The 18,018-nt window shown below is 41.0% G+C and overlaps 1 protein-coding gene and 1 long non-coding RNA gene across 3 annotated transcripts in view; one reads left to right on the forward strand and one right to left on the reverse strand.

Annotated features, from left to right (window-relative positions):
• Positions 1-13,863, forward strand: part of NDUFV2 (NADH:ubiquinone oxidoreductase core subunit V2) — a 31,860-nt gene extending 17,997 nt beyond the window's left edge. Inside the window, exons 5-8 of the mRNA XM_002713582.6 lie at positions 1,656-1,824; positions 3,193-3,302; positions 6,225-6,301; positions 13,710-13,863. Of these exons, the coding sequence (XP_002713628.1) occupies positions 1,656-1,824; positions 3,193-3,302; positions 6,225-6,301; positions 13,710-13,803 (450 nt within the window). The 3' untranslated portion in view covers positions 13,804-13,863. The remainder of the gene's footprint in view (positions 1-1,655; positions 1,825-3,192; positions 3,303-6,224; positions 6,302-13,709) is intronic.
• Positions 1,706-18,017, reverse strand: LOC138844053 (uncharacterized). Of its 2 annotated transcripts, none has more exons than XR_016214645.1 (2): positions 17,741-18,017; positions 1,706-1,853 (listed from the first exon to the last, which is right to left on the reverse strand). It is a non-coding gene; the product is annotated as an uncharacterized LOC138844053 (long non-coding RNA). The 2 variants fall into 2 exon arrangements; XR_011379436.2 differs by lacking the exon at positions 1,706-1,853 and adding an exon at positions 16,130-17,195 and having other exon boundaries at positions 17,741-17,996.
• Position 18,018: the final 1 nt, after the last annotated feature.

An 18,018-nucleotide genomic window follows, 5' to 3' on the forward strand; every position in this document is an offset into this window, starting at 1 on the left:
TTAGACAATCAAGACCCTCACTTCAGATTTACATATTTTGATAGCTCTCTAGATTCAGAAGTACAACCCTGGCTTAGGACCACCAAATGAAATACCACAACTGCTTTATCTTTCACAAATGAACTGTGACTATCCGTCTTTTGAGAATATATTTCCTTCAGAATTCCTGGGATGAGAAAGCTTAACATATTTGTCATCTGAAATGGTATTTAATGAGCTCTTCTTTGATGTCAGAATATGGACACATATGTGTAGTTTTTAAGAAATTTTTTTTTTTTGGCTGGCACCGCGGCTAACTTGGCTAATCCTCCGCCTGCGGTGCCGGCACCCCGGGTTCTAGTCCAGGTTGGGGTGCCGGATTCTGTCCTGGTTGCTCCTCTTCCAGTCTAGCTCTGTGCTGTGGCCCAGGAAGGCAGTGGAGGATGGCCCAAGTGCTTGGACCCTGCACCTGCATGGGAGACCAGGAGGAAGCACCTGGCTCCTGGCTTCAGATTGGTGCAGCGCGCCGGCCATGGCAGCCATTTAGGGGGTGAACAAACGGAAAAAGGAAGACCTTTCTGCCTGTCTGTCTATCTCACTGTCTGCTTGTCAAAAAAAAATTTTTTTTTTTTAAGATTTACTTATTTGAATGAGAGAGAGAGGGAGACAGAGGGAGACAGAGATCAATCTTCCATCCACTGGTTCACTCCTGAAGTGGCTGCAAAGGCAAGGCCTGGGCTAGGAGAAGTCAGGAGCCTGGAGCTTTATCTGGGCCTCCCATGTTGGGCACAGGGTCCCAGTTATTTGGGCCGTACCTGTTGCTTTCTGCTGCATCACAGTGGTGGTTCAGCAGTTCTTAAAAGCTAATAGAGTAATGGTATTACCTACTTAGAAAGTTGCAGCCAAGATTATGGTCATTACAGACTATACAAGGACCAGTTCTACCAGGCAGTTAAATATCCTTATTTTACACAGCAAATAAGCTTTGACTGGGAAAGGCATGCTAAGATAGTCATTCCCTTTGTCCTTAGTGAAGGGCAGAGAAGTACTTGTCTAGAAGACCCAGTTTTTGTGGAGTGATGTGAAATACAGGTATTTTGGATTATTTTGGAGAAGGGTGTGTGTGTATATATGTATGTGTGTAAACAGAGACATAAAATTTGCTTATATATCTAAATGTAGATAGCCAGGACTGAACTTTGACTCTCAGCTTTTATCCTTTGCATCATTTACATTCACTACACCAGCAACATTAGGGCTTTTTTGGAAAGTTGGTAAAGGATTTAAAAAATTAATTTTTTTCTTACTGGGGTTTGGCCACAAATTCTTTGCTATGTAGACACTTTGAATTTCAAAATATAAGTGCCTGAAGTGATCAAAGTGGAAATTACTAACAGTACAAGACAAAGATTTAGAGAAAAAGAATAGCCTTTGGCAGGGGATAGGAGGAAGATAATCTAACTGCATTAGGCTGCTGGGTTCTGTGTGGTTTAAGTGCAAAAATTGAAGGGCTTATGTCTTGCAGTTATGAGTTAGAAAATACTTCCTGCTCTTGAAGAACTTTTCTGCTTTTATCAGATTGAGGCAGCACTGAAGTTATACCTTTCTGTGACTTCTCTAAAGCTCAGTTAATAAACATTTTAATTATCTCATTTTAAAATTTCCAAATATTTTAGGTTGCAGAAGTTTTACAAGTACCTCCAATGAGAGTTTATGAAGTAGCGACTTTTTATACCATGTATAATCGAAAGCCAGTTGGAAAATATCACATTCAGGTCTGCACTACTACTCCTTGCATGCTCCGAAACTCCGACAGCATACTGGAGGCCATTCAGAAAAAGCTTGGTATGGGTTTTGTTATATTTGCAGCTTTGCTGAAAAAGAAAAAAAAGAATTATCTTTCTAGTTTCACTGTTTCTATCTATATTTCCCAAACTGTGGCAGCTTACTGGTGCTGTACTTACCCACTGCATGTTTGTCTTACTATATTTGCCTGCCTTTATTTCTTGCTTATTAGTTCTCTGCCTCAAAGCTGAGTTTTCATATGTTCTTTTTTAATCATTAAGTATGTTTGAAAAACTTCTTGGAGTTTTACATTTTTTATTGTTTAGAAAATTGTTTCACTTATTGTATGTGGTATATTAAAAAATGACTATATTGTCCAAGTACTCTTCCAAAGAAACCATGGAACAAATGTTATAAGCATAGTAAGACTTCTTTGGGGGGGACAATTTGTTATTATAGTAACACTTGCAAAACAGTCATTTTTCCATACAAAAGTACCATAGCTATGTTTATATTTATTAATGAAGTAAAGGTATAGGTATATTTTGAGTTTGTTATTGAATATAAAGTACTTCCATGTTGAAAAATAGTTGGACAGGACTGAAGTATACAAAACAGAAAGCTCAAGTCAGGTTAGAATCCATTCTCCCTACCTTGAAGGTATAAATTCAGGGAGCAGTTTGGTGTATTACTTACAGATTTTATTTTTAATTTTTAAATATATAAATGTAACATATCTCTGCTTTTTATATTTCATTTTGGCTATCTTTCTGTAGCACTAAGTATGTCTGCCTCATGTTTCTATTATAAATTGAGTTACTCTGGAATTACCTTCATGTGCATACCTTTGTATACATGTCCTTTTGTACAATGAAGTTGTTTACAAGCAGTAGGGTTGATGAATAAGATTTTATCATATTTTTCCCAAAGTCTTTTCCAGTTGTATGAGTACCCCTTTTGCTCACATCCTTAATAATCTTTGACATTAGAAGTTTTCTGAGTCTTTGCAATCTGATAGTGTAACTGATTTTAATACTTTAATTACTACCATCAAAATGAAAGCAATACAGTCTGATGAAGTGTTATGTAACTAGAGATGAGTTCCCTGAAATTTGATTCTTTCTAAAGTAACAAGTCCACTTAAGAAATCCTTGACTATTTGGTATGATTATATAAAGGGTTTAATTTTTATTTAAGAAATTTGAGTGGGTGGGGGAGGCTGGGTATGGTGGGAGGAATAACTATATTCTTAAATTGTACTTAAGAAATTTTATTCCTTAAAAAACAAATTTAAAAAATATTTAAAAAAATTTGATGCTCTTGTATTCTTTTTGGATACCTCTAAAATACGGTGATTTTTTTTTTCCCTTAAACCAGATTGCTGTTAAAATATAACATGGTTCTTACAGTGATCATTTCTATTTTTAGGAATAAAGGTTGGGGAAACTACACCTGACAAACTTTTCACTCTTATAGAGGTGGAATGTCTAGGGGCCTGTGTAAATGCACCAATGGTTCAAATTAATGACAACTACTATGTGAGTATTCATTTAATGGACATTAAAGTTGTATAATGTCACATTTAAAATATTTGATTTCATGTCCAAAGATTTTGGTTTCTGAATTATTCATTAAGAAGAAATTGTTAGCATAAATACCCAGAAGGCTTGGTAAAAATGAATATCATTAAACATGTTTGCACTTAACTCCAGATGATAATGACAAACTTTAAAGACTTTTAAAGTGTAAGAAATTTAATAATTTATATATAAATACTGAAAATATTCCTAGTTTACAAGATCCACCATTAGAAAAAATTTTGCCATATTTACTTCAAGTATAATCATCATAACTAAGCTACAGAGAGAGTTGAAGAACCTCCAAATCCTGTTCTCTTCCTTTCATCCCCAGATGACAACCATTATCATAATTTAATATGTATTCTCCGTGTACATATTTATGCAGCCATACTAATAGGTTATTTTCTTATCTTAAAATTTTTATAGAGCGGCTGGCATTGTGGCATAGTGGGTAAAGCTGCTGCCTGCAACACCAATATCCCCACGGGTGCTGGTTTGATTCCTGGCTGCTCCATTTCTGATCCGGCTCCTTGCTAATTTGCCTGGGAAAGCATTAGAAGATGGCCCAAGTGCTTGGGTCTCTCTACTGGTAGGGAACACCCAGAAGAAGTCCTGGCTCCTGGCTTTGGACTGGTTCAGCTCTGGCCGTTACAGCCATATGGGGAGTGAGCCAGTGGATGGAAAATCTATCTCTTCTTTTGTTCTTCTCTGTGTAACTCTGCCTTTCAAATAAATAAATCTTAAAAAGAAATGTTGTAGAGATGGCATCATACCTCTTGCTAAGTACAGCTGTAGCTGGATCTCAGAAGTTTAGACAAATTTTACTTTTTGACTTTTTCTGTAAGTTTGTTTTAGAGATTTATTTATCTATTTGAAAGGCAGAGTTAGAGAGGGGGATCTTGCATCCACCAGTTCACTCCCCAAATGGCTTCAACAGCCAGAGCTGGGCCAATCTAAAGCAAGGAGATTCTTCTGGGTCTCCAACGTGGGTGCAGGGGCCCAAGTACTTGTGCCATCTTCTGCCGCTTTCCCAGGCATATTAGCAGGGAACTGGGTAAGAAATGGAGCAGCGGAGAATCGAACCAGTGTTCATATGGGATGCCAGTTCTGCAGACGGCAGCTTTACCCGCTACACCACAGCCCATCTTGCAAGTTTTTAAAAAGTGTTCTTAATTTCTAAATGTTTGTAGTTACATGTTTTTCAGTTGCTTCCATTCTAATTCTAGTTTCTCTTCATGTTATCTTTTTTTTTTTTTTTTTTTTTTTTCCTTAAGATGTATTTGAAAGGCAGAGTTAAAGAGATTCCCAGTAGCCCAATAGCCAGTTAGGCCAGGCTGAAGCCAGGAGCTTCATCCAGGTCTCCCATGTGGATGGTAGGGACCCAAGCACTTGGGCCATCTTCTGCTGCTTTCCCAGGGACGCTAGCAGGGGAGCTGGATCAGAAGTGGAAGAGCCACAACTTGAACCGACACCCATATGGGATGTTGGTGTTACAGGTCACAGCTTAACCCACTGTGCCACAATACTGGTCCCCTTCAGTGCTTTTCTTTTGGCTCACATTTCTTACAAATTGGCTTATGGAAATTCTGTGAGACCTGCATTGAAGAACAGATTTGCTTTGTTTATCTTTTGGTACTAGAAGTACTACTGGCTGCTCCCCAGGGTCCCATTGCTATATCAGGCCTTGCTAACCCTGTGATATAAAGGTTTCCAGACTAGCAGTTTTCTTTGAGGTTCTACTTTCCCCTTATATTGACGTGTGTAGCATTTTAGCATCTGTATGTGGTTTGAAATAATGGGTCTTTGTACCTTGCTCTTTAAAACTTTATAACTATGAAGCCAAATTTGCTTGGTATTCTCCTTATCTCCCTGGGTTTCATTGAGTTTTTGTCTTCAGGATATTTATTTCTCTATTTAAATAGGAATTGTGAAAAATCATTCTTTATGCAGGCAACTGAAGTGAAACCTTTTACCATTTAACTTTTCAGTATTTTTCTTAACTAGTAGTCCCTATCCCTTACTTACTCTTCTAGTTATGTCTTAAGTCTAAAATATAGTGGCCTCAGACAGATTTATCCAAGAGATAGAGATTCTATCAGTTTGTAGCAGTTAGATGTTTAGAGTAGGAAGATATTAGGGATCTACTTTTTTTTTTTTTTTAAGATTTATTTATTTTATTTGAAAATCAGAATTACAGAGAGGCAGAGAGAGAGAGAAGTCTTCCATCAGCTGGTTCACTCCCCAAATAGCCACAATGGCCAGGGCCGGGCCAGGCAGGAGCCTGGAGCCATCTGGGTCTTCCACATGGGTACAGGGCCACAAAGGCTTGGGCCATCCTCTGCTGCTTTCCCAGGCTCATTAGCAGGGAGCTGGATCAGAAATGCAGCAGCCAGGACTCAAAGTGGCACCCGTATAGGATGCTAGCACTGCAGGCGGCAGCTTTACCTGCTTATGCTGCAGGCCTGGTGCCCAGGAATCTACTTTTAAGTTACAACAACTTCTGTTGCTAAATACTGTTTGTACATCACTGTTTCTTCAAGAATTATAGCATTTATTGTGCATGCCTTGACTGTTTTTCTTATTTAATTCTCAAAAACATCCTGAAATAAGTTTAAAAATAAATAAGCAAACTTGAGAAGACTGATAACTAGTCCAGTATTACAAGGTAGTAAGTGATAGAGCCAGCACTCAAATACATGTTTAACTTTAAAGCATTACTCTGTATCACCTCTATTGTTGCCTGTCCTACAAGTATACAGGAATTACCCAGCTGTCTGAGCTGAGAGAGACAGAGAGTAAACTCTCTAGTATTAGGAATTTACACATATTTTAGCAGTAGGAAGTAATTTTAATATAACTATTGTAATGTGTTTTCTGTAGGAGGATCTGACACCTAAGGATATTGAAGAAATTATTGATGAACTGAAAGCTGGCAAAATTCCAAAACCTGGGCCAAGGTAATGCTTTTACAATTTTTAATAGCTTAGCCTAAATCTTTTATGTAAACTTATTGTTTTAATTTTATTTCCTAAGTTCACAGAAGTTAGCAGGAATTTTGGACAGTATTAAATCAACCTGTCATCTACAGCAAGAATTTTTTTTTAACTTTTATTTAATGAATATAAATTTCCAAAGTACGGCGTATGGATTACAATGGCTTTCCCCCCATAACGTCCCTCCCACCCGCAACCCTCCCCTACAGCAAGAATTTTTGATCATCTGATATCTACCTGAATATTTATAGAGAAGGAAATTTTACTGTAAGAATAGATTTATTCTGTTCTTTTTAAAAGTTAATACTGTTAGGCTGGCGCCGCGGCTCACTAGGCTAATCCTCCGCCTTGCGGCGCCGGCACACAGGGTTCTAGTCCCGGTCGGGGCGCCAGATTCTGTCCCGGTTGCCCCTCTTCCAGGCCAGCTCTCTGCTGTGGCCTGGGAGTGCAGTGGAGGATGGCCCAAGTACTTGGGCCCTGCACCTCATGGGAGACCAGGAGAAGCACCTGGCTCCTGCCATCAGATCGGCGCGGTGTGCCGGCCGTAGCGCGCCGGCCGCGGCGGCCATTGGAGGGTGAACCAACGGCAAAGGAAGACCTTTCTCTCTGTCTCTCTCTTTCACTGTCCACTCTGCCTGTCCAAAAAAAAAAAAAAAAAAGTTAATACTGTTAGAAGACTTACTAAAATCTGTCTCCCTCTAATAACTTCCTAAAGATACAATTCTGCCCTTTGAATCAACACAAAAGAATTTTAATACCTTTTCTAAATATGACAGCTCTTCAGTTACTTAGAATAGCTACCTCATTTTCTCTGTATCTTTTTCTCAGATTGACTATCCACAGTTCTTTCTTTGTTTTTTTTTTTCCCTTTGATACAGTATTAGTCTCTCTCTGTGGGTTTTCTAAGGAGCTAGTGATTTTAACGTGCTACTTAAACTGATCATGGTGCTTGAGATATATACTGAGCATCAGAGCATTGTGGGACTGTGTCCTTTGTTCCCAACATTACACTTGTAATAATAAAGCCTAGTTACATCAGCTCTTACTTCAGATCCAGTACACAACAATTACACTGCATTCAACTGGAATGCCTTGATACTTTTCAAGTTATCCACAGTTTATCCAGGTTGCTATCATCCTATAGTTGTATCGTACTGATTGCTTCACTTTCAGTTGTGAACTTGAACTTTTAGCACTAAATGACCCCTTTTCCATACCTAACTATTCAGTTATTTAATTCTTCTCTTACTAATAGCAGATACTTGCATGGTTTTATATAGTTGTAACCTCTCTGGGTATTTTTTTTTCTGTTATGTCATATAAACTTTTCTTTCTCTCAACATCTTTGTAGGTTTTAATAGCCATATAGTATCCTGATTTTTTAAAATAGCAAAGATATGCTCTTTATTTCTCTGTTTAAAAAAATTTTTTTTTCCTAACTATTGTGAGTTCCCTGAAATTTAGTTACCAAATCAGAGGGTGTGAGTTAATCTTTAGTATGTTCTCTAAAAATACTCACTTAGTGTTCTGGCAGACTGATGACTGTACGAAGTGAGAAAATGAGGTCAATTCAGGATAAGATTAGTAAATGCTACCTGGCTTTTATTGACTAATACTTTCTTTTCTAAGAAACATGTACTAATTTAAGTACTCTGAGCCAATAGAATTTAATTTGCTTAATAAGGTTTGGTATTCTCTTTCTGGTTCCTCACTAGAGTACTAGAGTGTACACTTGCTTTTTTAAATCAGACATTTCTATTGTGAAAAATCATTCTTTATGGAGGCAACTGAAGTGAAACCTTTACCATTTAACTTTTCAGTATTTTTCTTAACTAGCAGTCCCTATCCCTTATTCTTCAAATGTAGATATTTCCGACTCCTAAAGTGCTTATTTCATAGTAGTTTCCATAAGTTTTAGTTCCCTTCTTAGGACTCAGATGTTAAATAAGTTTATGCTATTCTTACGTTGTAGTTACACCCATAACTTTCAACTTTCAAGTTGAAAGAGCCGATTTCCTCGTAGGGGCCCAAGGACTTGGGCCATCTTCCACTGCTTTCCCAGGCATATTAGCAGTGAGCTGGATGACAGGTGGAGCAGCTGGGACTTGATTTGGCACTGATGGGATGCTAGAGCTTCAGGCCATTGGCTTAACCTGCTGTGCCACAGTGCTGGCCCTCGATTATAAAATCCACCTAGTTTCTTTAGCTTCCTGCTCCCTGTCTTCTGATAGCATGCTGACAATTCTGTAGGCATAATTTTTTTTTTTTTTTTTTTTTTTTTTGTCTAGAACCTCTTAACTTCCCTTCTAGTGCACTCTGTGATCTGTGGTTCACAGCATTGAAACACAAAACAAATAATTGCTTTGTCTACTTTTTTTTTTTTTTAGACAGTGAGAGAGAGAGAGTTATAGACAGAAAGAGACAGAGACAAAGGTCTTCCTTCCACTGGCTCATTCCTCTAATGGCCGCTACAGCCAGCGCTGCGCTGATCCGAAGCCAGGGACCGGGTACTTCCTCCCGGTCTCCCAAGCAGGTGCAGGGACCCAAGCACTTAGGCCGTCCTCCACTGTCCTCCCGGGCCACAGCAGAGAGCTGGACTGGAAGAGGAACAACCGGGACAGAATCTGGGGTGCTGGCGCCGCAGGCGGAGGATTAGCTAAGTGAGCCACAGCGCCGGCCTGCTTTGTCTACTTTTTACACTACAGATTGTACATTTATTTAACATTTTTGAATGCTTGCTGTGTGATAGGCACTTTTTTGCGCTGCATAAACAATATGAGTAAAATAGAATTCTCTTATATTTTTGTGATAGAGACAACTAATGTACTATCTGAATGATAAATGCTGTGAACAAAAATGGGACAGAGTTGGGGGATAGAGAGTGATTGGAAGTAAATTTAGTCAGGAGAGGCCTCCCTAAGGTTGTAACATTTGAGACATGAACTGAGTGATTAGCTAGAAGGAACCATGAAACAGCCAGAGGAACAGTGTTTCAAGGAAGGGAAATAGAATTTGTTAAGGTCTTGCAAGAAAAATAAGAACAGTTTTGGTTGCAGTGAGGTATCAGTGAGGATAGTTGTATGGGAGAGAAAGCAATAGGGGCCCAGATAAGTAATCTGTATTGAATCTGATAATAAAAGCCCTTGCTAAATTTTAGGCTCTGGATTTTGTTGACAGTGTTATGAATTTGAGCCAAAGGCTTGAGAATTATTTTTATTTTCTACTTATTACCTCTTATTTAAAAGCAGAGGTAAAGCCACAGTTAGTAAAGATTGATGTCTCTAATTGGTTCAGAATTTTTTCATTTTTGATAAAGGACTGTTTAAAAAAATTAAACCAGAGGTAAAGTAGTCCTCTTAATTTTGACATTAATAAATATTTGTGTGCTGAGATTTTCTTGTTTTCAATTTTTTTTTTTTTTTTTTTAATTTAACAGGCAGAGTTAGACAGTGAGAGAGAGACAGAGAGAAAGGTCTTCCTTCTATTGGTTCACCCCCGAAATAGCTGCTACAGCTGGCACACTGCGCTGATCCGAAGGCAGGAGCCAGGTGCTTCCTCCTGGTCTCCCATGCAGGTGCAGGGGCCCAAGCACCTGGACCATCCTCCACTGCCCTCCCGGGCCACAGTAGGGAGCTAGACTGGAAGAGGAGCAACCAGGACTATAACCAGGTGCCGATATGGGATGCCAGTGCCGCAGGCGGAGGATTAGCCAAGTGAGCCATGGCACCGGCCCCTTATTTTCAATTTAAAGAATAAAAAAAACCTACTTTTACATCACTAATTGTTACTTTTCACTATGGATTAGTTTATAACTAATATTAAATACAATTTGAAATATTCATATTTTGATTTTAAAGTTACCTTAAATTTTACAGGATTCTGGTAGGGACAGGTAATATCTGAGATGTAAAATATATGTAACTAGGATATAGTTCCAGTGCAGTTGATAGTTAACTCTAGACAATATTTATTTTTTACAGTGGTGGATGTATGTCAGCAATAATAAAAAAAGTCCTAGACTTTCATAGAGTTATTACGTCTTATTTTCTTTAAGCCATAAATATTTACAAAGACCAAAGTTTACAGAATCCAACTGAGTTTAAATGGTGTATTTACATTTAGTGTTGAAATAACTAGGGCTGGTGCTGTGGTGTAGTGGGTTCAGTTACTCTCTGCTAGTGTGCCTGGGAAGGCAGTAGAGGATGGTCCAAGTGCTTGGGCCCCTGCACCCACATGGGAGATCAGGTGAAGCTCCTGGCTTTGGCCTGGTCCAGCCCTGGTCATTATGGCCATTTGGGGAGTAAACCAACGAATGGATGATCTCTCTCTCTAACTCTGCCTTTCAGATATATAAATAAATAAATCTTTTTTAAAAAGTTGAACTAATTTACTTTTTGACTTTTAATGAAGACACCAAGGCAATCAATAGCATTTTAAGCATGCATTGTCAGGGAAAACATTTTTTCTTCCTTAAGTGAAAACCCTAGTTTAAACTGTAAGGTATCAGGAGAACAAATGGAGCCAGATCCCTGTTTCTGGAGTGTTCTGAGGCATGTCTACAGATGAAGTGGGGGTGGGGAGAGGAGTTATATGATTAGTGGAATAAACCAAAGTTTAGGCTTTATAGTGCATTGTGTGAATGATGGAGAAAGGAGAAAGTTTGCAGCCAGATGTAACAGACCACTAGAACCCCCATTTTTCTCTAAAGTGTGTCTTGGGCTCTTAATTTCATGGAAGATGCTTTAGGAGATTCTGGACCAGATTATTATTAAAATTATTTTCACACACAGGTACCTCAAGAAGTTTTTCTAAAATGGAACTAAATGTGCATTTTCCATCAACTTCTCAAAGTACCCTTGTAGGATTCCATAATCTTGTGAAGAGCTCAAAAATTACATGAGTCATTCTTGCATTTATTATTAGAGAAACTTCAGGTTTTACTTCTAAATTGATGCTTTTTGTTGGTAAAGATACTAATATTAAGAAACTTGTTAATTTAAAAAGACCCATATCCACACTGATGAGGCTTTAAATACTGAATGCTCAACTTTCATGAGACTTTGTTTTTTTAAGATATATTTATTTTATTTGAAAGGCAGAGATACAGAGAAAGAGGGAGAGAGAGCAAGAGAGAGACAGGGGTCTTCCATCCACTGGTTCACTCCCCAAGTGGCTGCAATGGCAGGGGCTGAGCCAGGCCAAAGCCAGGCATCAGGAGCTTCCTTCCTTCCTATATGTGTACAGGAGCCCGGAAACTTGGGCCATCTTCCACAGCTCTCCCAGGTGCATTAGCAGCCAGCTTCTCATGAGACTTCTAAAATGAACCACTAAGTCACATTCCATTCTGACATTCAATCAAAAGGATTAAGCACAGAAGGAATTTGATGTGGGGTGGGTAGCTGAGCTTAAACCACAAAAGAGAACCTAGTAAAGGTGATGAAAGTCTTCCAAGGTAAACTAATCTCATCAACATTTAGAGCATCAGATATACTTAGTAGTAGTTAAGGCCAAATACTGGGTTTTTAAAGTATCATTTTGCCACTTACCCTAGTTTTTAGTCTGATAGTACACAGTAACTGCTTTTTCTTCTTCTTTTTAACATGGTTTTCAACTTTTTTTAAAAAAAGATTTATTTATTTGAAAGGCAGAATTTACAGAAAAAGAGAAGGGGAGACAGAGATCTTCCATCCACTGGTTCACTTCCCCAAATTGGCTGCAGTAGCCAGAGCTGGACTGGTCCCAAGGGAGAAGCCAGGAGCCTCCTCAGGATCTCCCATGTGGGTGGCAGGGGCCCAAGCACTTGGGCCAACCTCCGCTGTCCTCCCAGGCATATGAGCCAGGAGCTGGATCAGAAGTGGAGCAGCCAGGGTTTGAACTGGTACCCATAGGTGAAGCCAGCATCCCAGGCAGTCACTTTAACCTGCTGTACCACACGCTGGCTTTTGCTTTTTTGTAGTGAATGTTAACTAATTTCTGACTTTGTAAGCATGTTTGGTCCATTACTTAGTTCTTTGTATTACGTCCTGTGATAGCTTGAAAGATCTTATAAATGATGATGTGCTATCATTTGGTTGTTCCCGCGCCAAAAAATTATTTCCTAGGGCTAAAGAACAGAGTTACAAGATTGATGACAGATATGAAGGGCAAAGCCAGAGGGGTTGAAAAATGTAAATTAAACAAGTTCCTCAGCTAAAAGCTGTGGTGGAAACAAGGTAAATTAGTCAAACCAGGGAATAGGGGTAGGAGTGCAATTACATGGAGTAGGTGCTGAGCTGGGTTTCAGCAAGAGGTCAGACAGGGCTGAGGTGAGCAATACATGGGAAAGTACGTGTGGGGTGAAAAGAGACAGACAGGTTCTTCTACCTCTGCACTGTCTCTCTCCAGAGGTTGCTCCATCAGGATCTGTTCTTGTTTGCTTCTCTTTGTGGCTGCAGTGTTCATCTGACCTGGAAACTATTTTTTTCCAAAAACTGTTTCTAAGAGCTATCTTTCCAATTCTTTATATTTCTCAAGGAACCCAATTTCAATTTCTAAATGCAGCGTGGAAGTGTGTGTATCCCTTATATTCATCCTGACAGTATATCTCAATCTAAACAAAATCCAAGTGTAAAAAATGTTAGGCTTTAGTTTCTTAAAACACTTTTTTTTTTTTTAAAGATTTATTTATTTACTTCAGAGGCAGAGTTACAGAGAGAGGGAGAGACAGAGGTGTTCCATCTGCTAGTTCACTCCCCAAATGGCTGCAACGGCTGTAGCTAGACCAATCCGAATACAGGAGCCAGGAGCTCCATCCAGGTCTCCCATATCGGTGTAAGGGCCCAAGCAGTTTTGGGCCTTTTTCCACTGCCTTCCCAGGCTATAACAGAGAACTGGATCAGAAGTGGAGCAGGCAGGACTCGAACAGGCGCCCATATGGGATGCTGACACCACAGGCAGATGCTTAACCTACTGCCCCACAGTGCTGGCCCCTTAAAACAGTTTTTAAAATTTCCTCTAGGGTTGGGTTATTTTTGCCATAGTTCTCTAGCTCTGATCTTTGGGCAGTTAGGTTTCTGTGTCTGTAAAGTCATTATCAAGTTGTCTCATGGCATTGCTGTCAGGATTAGGGGAGCTAATGTTTGTATAGTGCTCAATCAATGGATAGTATTATTAGTGCTATTTTATACATTTTATATTTATGGTGAGCTTTTATGTATTTTCATGTTTACCTTTAGATAAAATCTTGCAGCAGTTGAAATAATTAAGTAAATAACCCATGCTAATTATAGTTAACTAGGCTGTTGTGAGGTAACAGTTATTTTTGTAAGTAAAAAGTTACAAATGTTAGTTAATATTAGTCAATTTAATGTTGTTTGCTTTTTTTTTTTTTTAGGAGTGGACGCTTCTCTTGTGAGCCAGCTGGAGGTCTTACCTCTTTGACTGAACCACCCAAAGGACCTGGCTTTGGTGTGCAAGCAGGCCTTTAATTTATATTAGCTGTAAATATGTCACTGGACAAATAAATATGAACCTGCTGTGTATATAAACTTTTTGCATTATTTGTCCGTTCTACTCTGTGTACATCTTAGTAGTAGGTCACCTAGCAATCTGCAGCTATAAATATGTCAGAACAGCACAGACCTTTTTAAAGCGTTCTGCTATTAGTGGCTAACTATGAAGACATTACTATATAGGTTAACAGTTACTCAAATGCCACTCATTTTTGGCTGCCAGGCCAAAAGTGTGGTAAAAATTCTGTCAAATTTCAACTGAGTTTTTTCTTTAGCACAGCCAAGTTTGAATGTTTATTTATTCGAAAGGTAAAGTGACAGCAAGAGACATCATCCATCTGCTTATGGGCTGCCCAAATGCCTGTAAGAGTTGGGGCTGAGCCAGCGCCGCAGCTCAGTAGGCTAATCTTCCGCCTTGCGGCGCCGGCACACAGGGTTCTAGTCCCGGTCAGGGTGCAGGATTCTGTCCCAGTTGCCCCTCTTCCAGGCCAGCTCTCTGCTGTGGCCAGGGAGTGCCATGGAGGATGGCCCAAGTGCTTGGGCCCTGCACCCCATGGGAGACCAGGAGAAGCACCTGGCTCCTGCCTTTGGATCAGCGCGGTGCGCCGGCCGCAGCACGCTAGCCGCGGCGGCCATTGGAGGGTGAACCAACGGCAAAGGAAGACCTTTCTCTCTGTCTGTCTCTCTCACTGTCCACTCTGCCTGTCAAAATAAATAAATAAATAATAAAAAGAAAAGAGTAGGGGCTGGTCCAGGCCCAAGCCAGGAGCCAGGAATTCCATCCACATGTCCTACATGAGTGGCTGGGACCTAAGAATTTGCTTGGGCCATCATCTGCTGCCTCCTGGGACTATTATCAGGAAGCTGGATCTCAGGTGCAGAGTAGCCAGGACTTCAATATGGGATGTACCCATCCCAAGGAAGGACTTAACTCACTGCCCCACAACACCCACCCCATGTTGCAGCTAAGTTTTAAGTTACCATTATCTTTCTATTTACTTTATGTCACTATTCTGTTTAAACATTAATATTTATAAATTTTTAAATATCTTTCCAATCGTGACACTTTTTAAAAAAAATATTTATTTATTTATTTGAAAGTCACAGTTACACAGAGGAGGATAGGCAGAGAGAGAGGTCTTCCATCTGCTGGTTCACTCCCCAATTGACCGCAACAGCTGGAGCTGCACCAATCCGGAGCCAGGAGCTTCTGGGTCTCCCACGTGGGTGCAGGGGCCCAAGGGCTTGGGCCATCTTCTACTGCTTTCCCAAGCCATAGCAGAGAGCTGGATTGGAAGTGGAGTGGCCAGGTCTCAAACTAGCACCCATATGGGATGCTGGCGCTTCAGGCCAGGGCGTTAACCTGCTGTGCCACAGCGCTGGCCCCTCCAAGTAGTGATATTTAAACCACACTATAGAATATAAGGATGGGAGGTATGGGGGAAAGAACCACTGCATTCCTAAAGTTGCATCTATGCAAAAATGCATTCATTAAATAAATAAAAAAAAAGAATATAAGGATGATAATGTGTTAGTCTCTAGAGTGTTATTTTTAAAAAAAACTTAAGGGGGCCAGCACTGTGGTGTAGTAGGCTAAGCTTCTGCCTGTAGTGCTGGCATTTCATATGGGTGCCAGTTTGAGTCCTGGCTGCTCGTCTTCTGATCCATAGCCCAAATACTTGGGCCCTTGTACCCGCCTGGAGGACCCAGAAGAAGCTCCAGGCTCCTGGCTTCAGATCGGCCTAGTTTCAACCCTTGTGCTTATTTGGGGAGTTAATCAGTGGATGGAAGACCTTTCTGTCTCTTCATCTCTCTGTGACTCTTACCTCTCAAAATCTTAAAAATAAAAAGGTAGCAGAAAATACTTTTGACAGTATCCTTGGCTATGCTGATACTCCCAAGTATACAAACAATTGAGGAATGAAATTGAAAGTACAGCATGAGTTGAAAAAATCAGTGGACACGCGAAATATTACAACCTGCAAGAAGGAATAAAGTTTTTCTATATCACATCCAATTAAGAAGTTACCTCTAATACATTAGTTTTGCAAATTGGGAGAAAAAAGCCTTTCTAGTAGGTAAATCTAATCAAATGCTTCAGGCTTTCTTGGTCAGTATTTGACCTTGCTGTTGAGACAGACTATGCATTGGTAATTATGCCTAAAAACATTATGATCATTTTTAAGTATGTCCTCAAAGATTAGGGTTTTTTTTTTTAATTTGAGAAGGTAAACTAATTTTTCAAACATTATAATAAAAATGTTTCTTCTATTTTAGAGCACTCTTGACCTTTCACAAGCAGTTTTATTTCCTTTATATTTTCCTTTATTTTATTTAAAAGGCAGAGTTACATATGGAGAGGGATAAACTTATAAATCCATCCTCTATTTCACTCCCCAAATGGTTGCAATGGCCAGAGCTGGACCAGGCCTAACCTAGGAGCTGCCTCCGAGTCCCTTACATTGATGCAGAAGCCCAGTACTTGGGTCATTTTCTGCACTGGGACCGGAACTTGCATTCATCTGGGATGCAGGCAGCGACTTAACCTGCTATGCCATAATGCTAGCCCCCTTTCCTTTGTATTTCATACCATAAATATCCAAATTATATATAACACTATTGTACTTCTAGCCAACAGGGTCTTGTCTTTGCAAGGCAGAGTTACAGGAAAAGAAATCTACATGTGCTGGCTCACTCCCCAGATGGCCACAAGGACCAGCCCTGGGCTGGGCCAAAGCCAGGAGTCCTGAATTCCATTTGGGTCCAGAGGCCCAGGTACTTGGTCCATCTCCCACTGCTTTTCCAGATGCATTTACAGGGAGCTTGGTCCAAATAGCCAGGACTTAAACCGGGAAGAAGCTCAACCTGCTGCTCCATAAGGCTGACCCCATTGGTCCGTTTTTCATTTATTTTTTGTAAGGCAGAGGGAGAAAGATCTTCCATCTGTTAGTTTATTCCCCAAATGCTTGCAACAGTCAGAGAGAGACTGGTCCAAAGTCAGGAAGAACTTGGTGAGGGCCTCCCCACCTTGGGCGCAATCCCAGTACTTGAACCATCATCTGCTGCTCCCGCGGAGTGCGCATTAACAGGAAGTTGGAGGTGTCAGGGTGCTACAGGATGTGGGCCTTGGGCGTTCCAAAGCGTGTATTAACCCTTGCACCAAAGACATGGCTCACTGTTCACACGAAACCTAATGTTCTCTAGGTGGGAGAAATCAGGAACGAAGAAGGGCGGAGTGGGGGAAACGTGGTCTTTAAAGCAGGCGGCTTATGTTTTATAGATCTGTTGGGATTTGGCATTCTCTGTCAGGTCTGTCACATCTGCTGTCTCACGTCGCAATCCTCGTAATACATAAAGGAAATCTGTAACTGCGAATTAAGGCACAAAGGGATGCTGCTTAAGTTTAGAGGCCACAATTACCCCAGAAGATGAAGACGGTTTCCTGCCGAGTATGTTTAACTACTTCAGTGGTTAAATTAAGGCATGTACAAATTATTGCAGATTAACCTGTGTAAATAAAAAGCATCCGGAAGTTAAGAGTATACGTTGCTACTACGCTGAGAGGGTAAATATGCCTTACGCACTTCCCAGTACCTGGGCGGTTCCCATTGAGATGCTCAATACCGAATGTGAAAGAATGCTTTTAAAAGGTTACTGGAAGGTGTGGCGGCGAGGGGGCGTACGCTCCATTCTGTGGTCACCACGGCAGGTGCACGCTACTGTGCTTGCCGAACGAGTGGTGGGGCACAGCCAGGCGCAGGAGAGAGAGGCTTCCGTGCAGAGCCCCTCCGGCAGCCAGCGCGAGCGCCCAGGGGCCCTCCCAACACCTCAGCCTGCGGCGCCGAGCTCCGTCGCCAGCCGCAGACTTCAGAAACTCGTCCACCCACTCCCTGCAAAGATCACCCACCAATACCCTAAGTGTCTTCATCGCTGACGCCATTTCCAGAAGTTTCCAGCCCCCGTCACCGCCACGGTCGCCGTGAAGAGCGACGGACGCCAGCGCCCGCTGCTCGCGCGGCAGCATCAGCGCCGCCTGCGCCGCTTCCCAGTCCAGCCTTTGATTCCCCCTCCCTCCTCACGCCGGGAACGGCGCGCGGGAGGCGGACCGACGCGAAGGGAGCAGTTCCGGCCCGCACCCCCGCCGCCGCCCGCTTGGTACGTGCCACCTCCCCCGCCCCGCGGCTCGAGACG

Source organism: Oryctolagus cuniculus, chromosome 10, assembly GCF_051225735.1.
Source record: "Oryctolagus cuniculus isolate XC-2025 breed Fujian yellow rabbit chromosome 10, ASM5122573v1, whole genome shotgun sequence".
In the NCBI taxonomy this organism is placed as follows: domain Eukaryota; kingdom Metazoa; phylum Chordata; class Mammalia; order Lagomorpha; family Leporidae; genus Oryctolagus; species Oryctolagus cuniculus.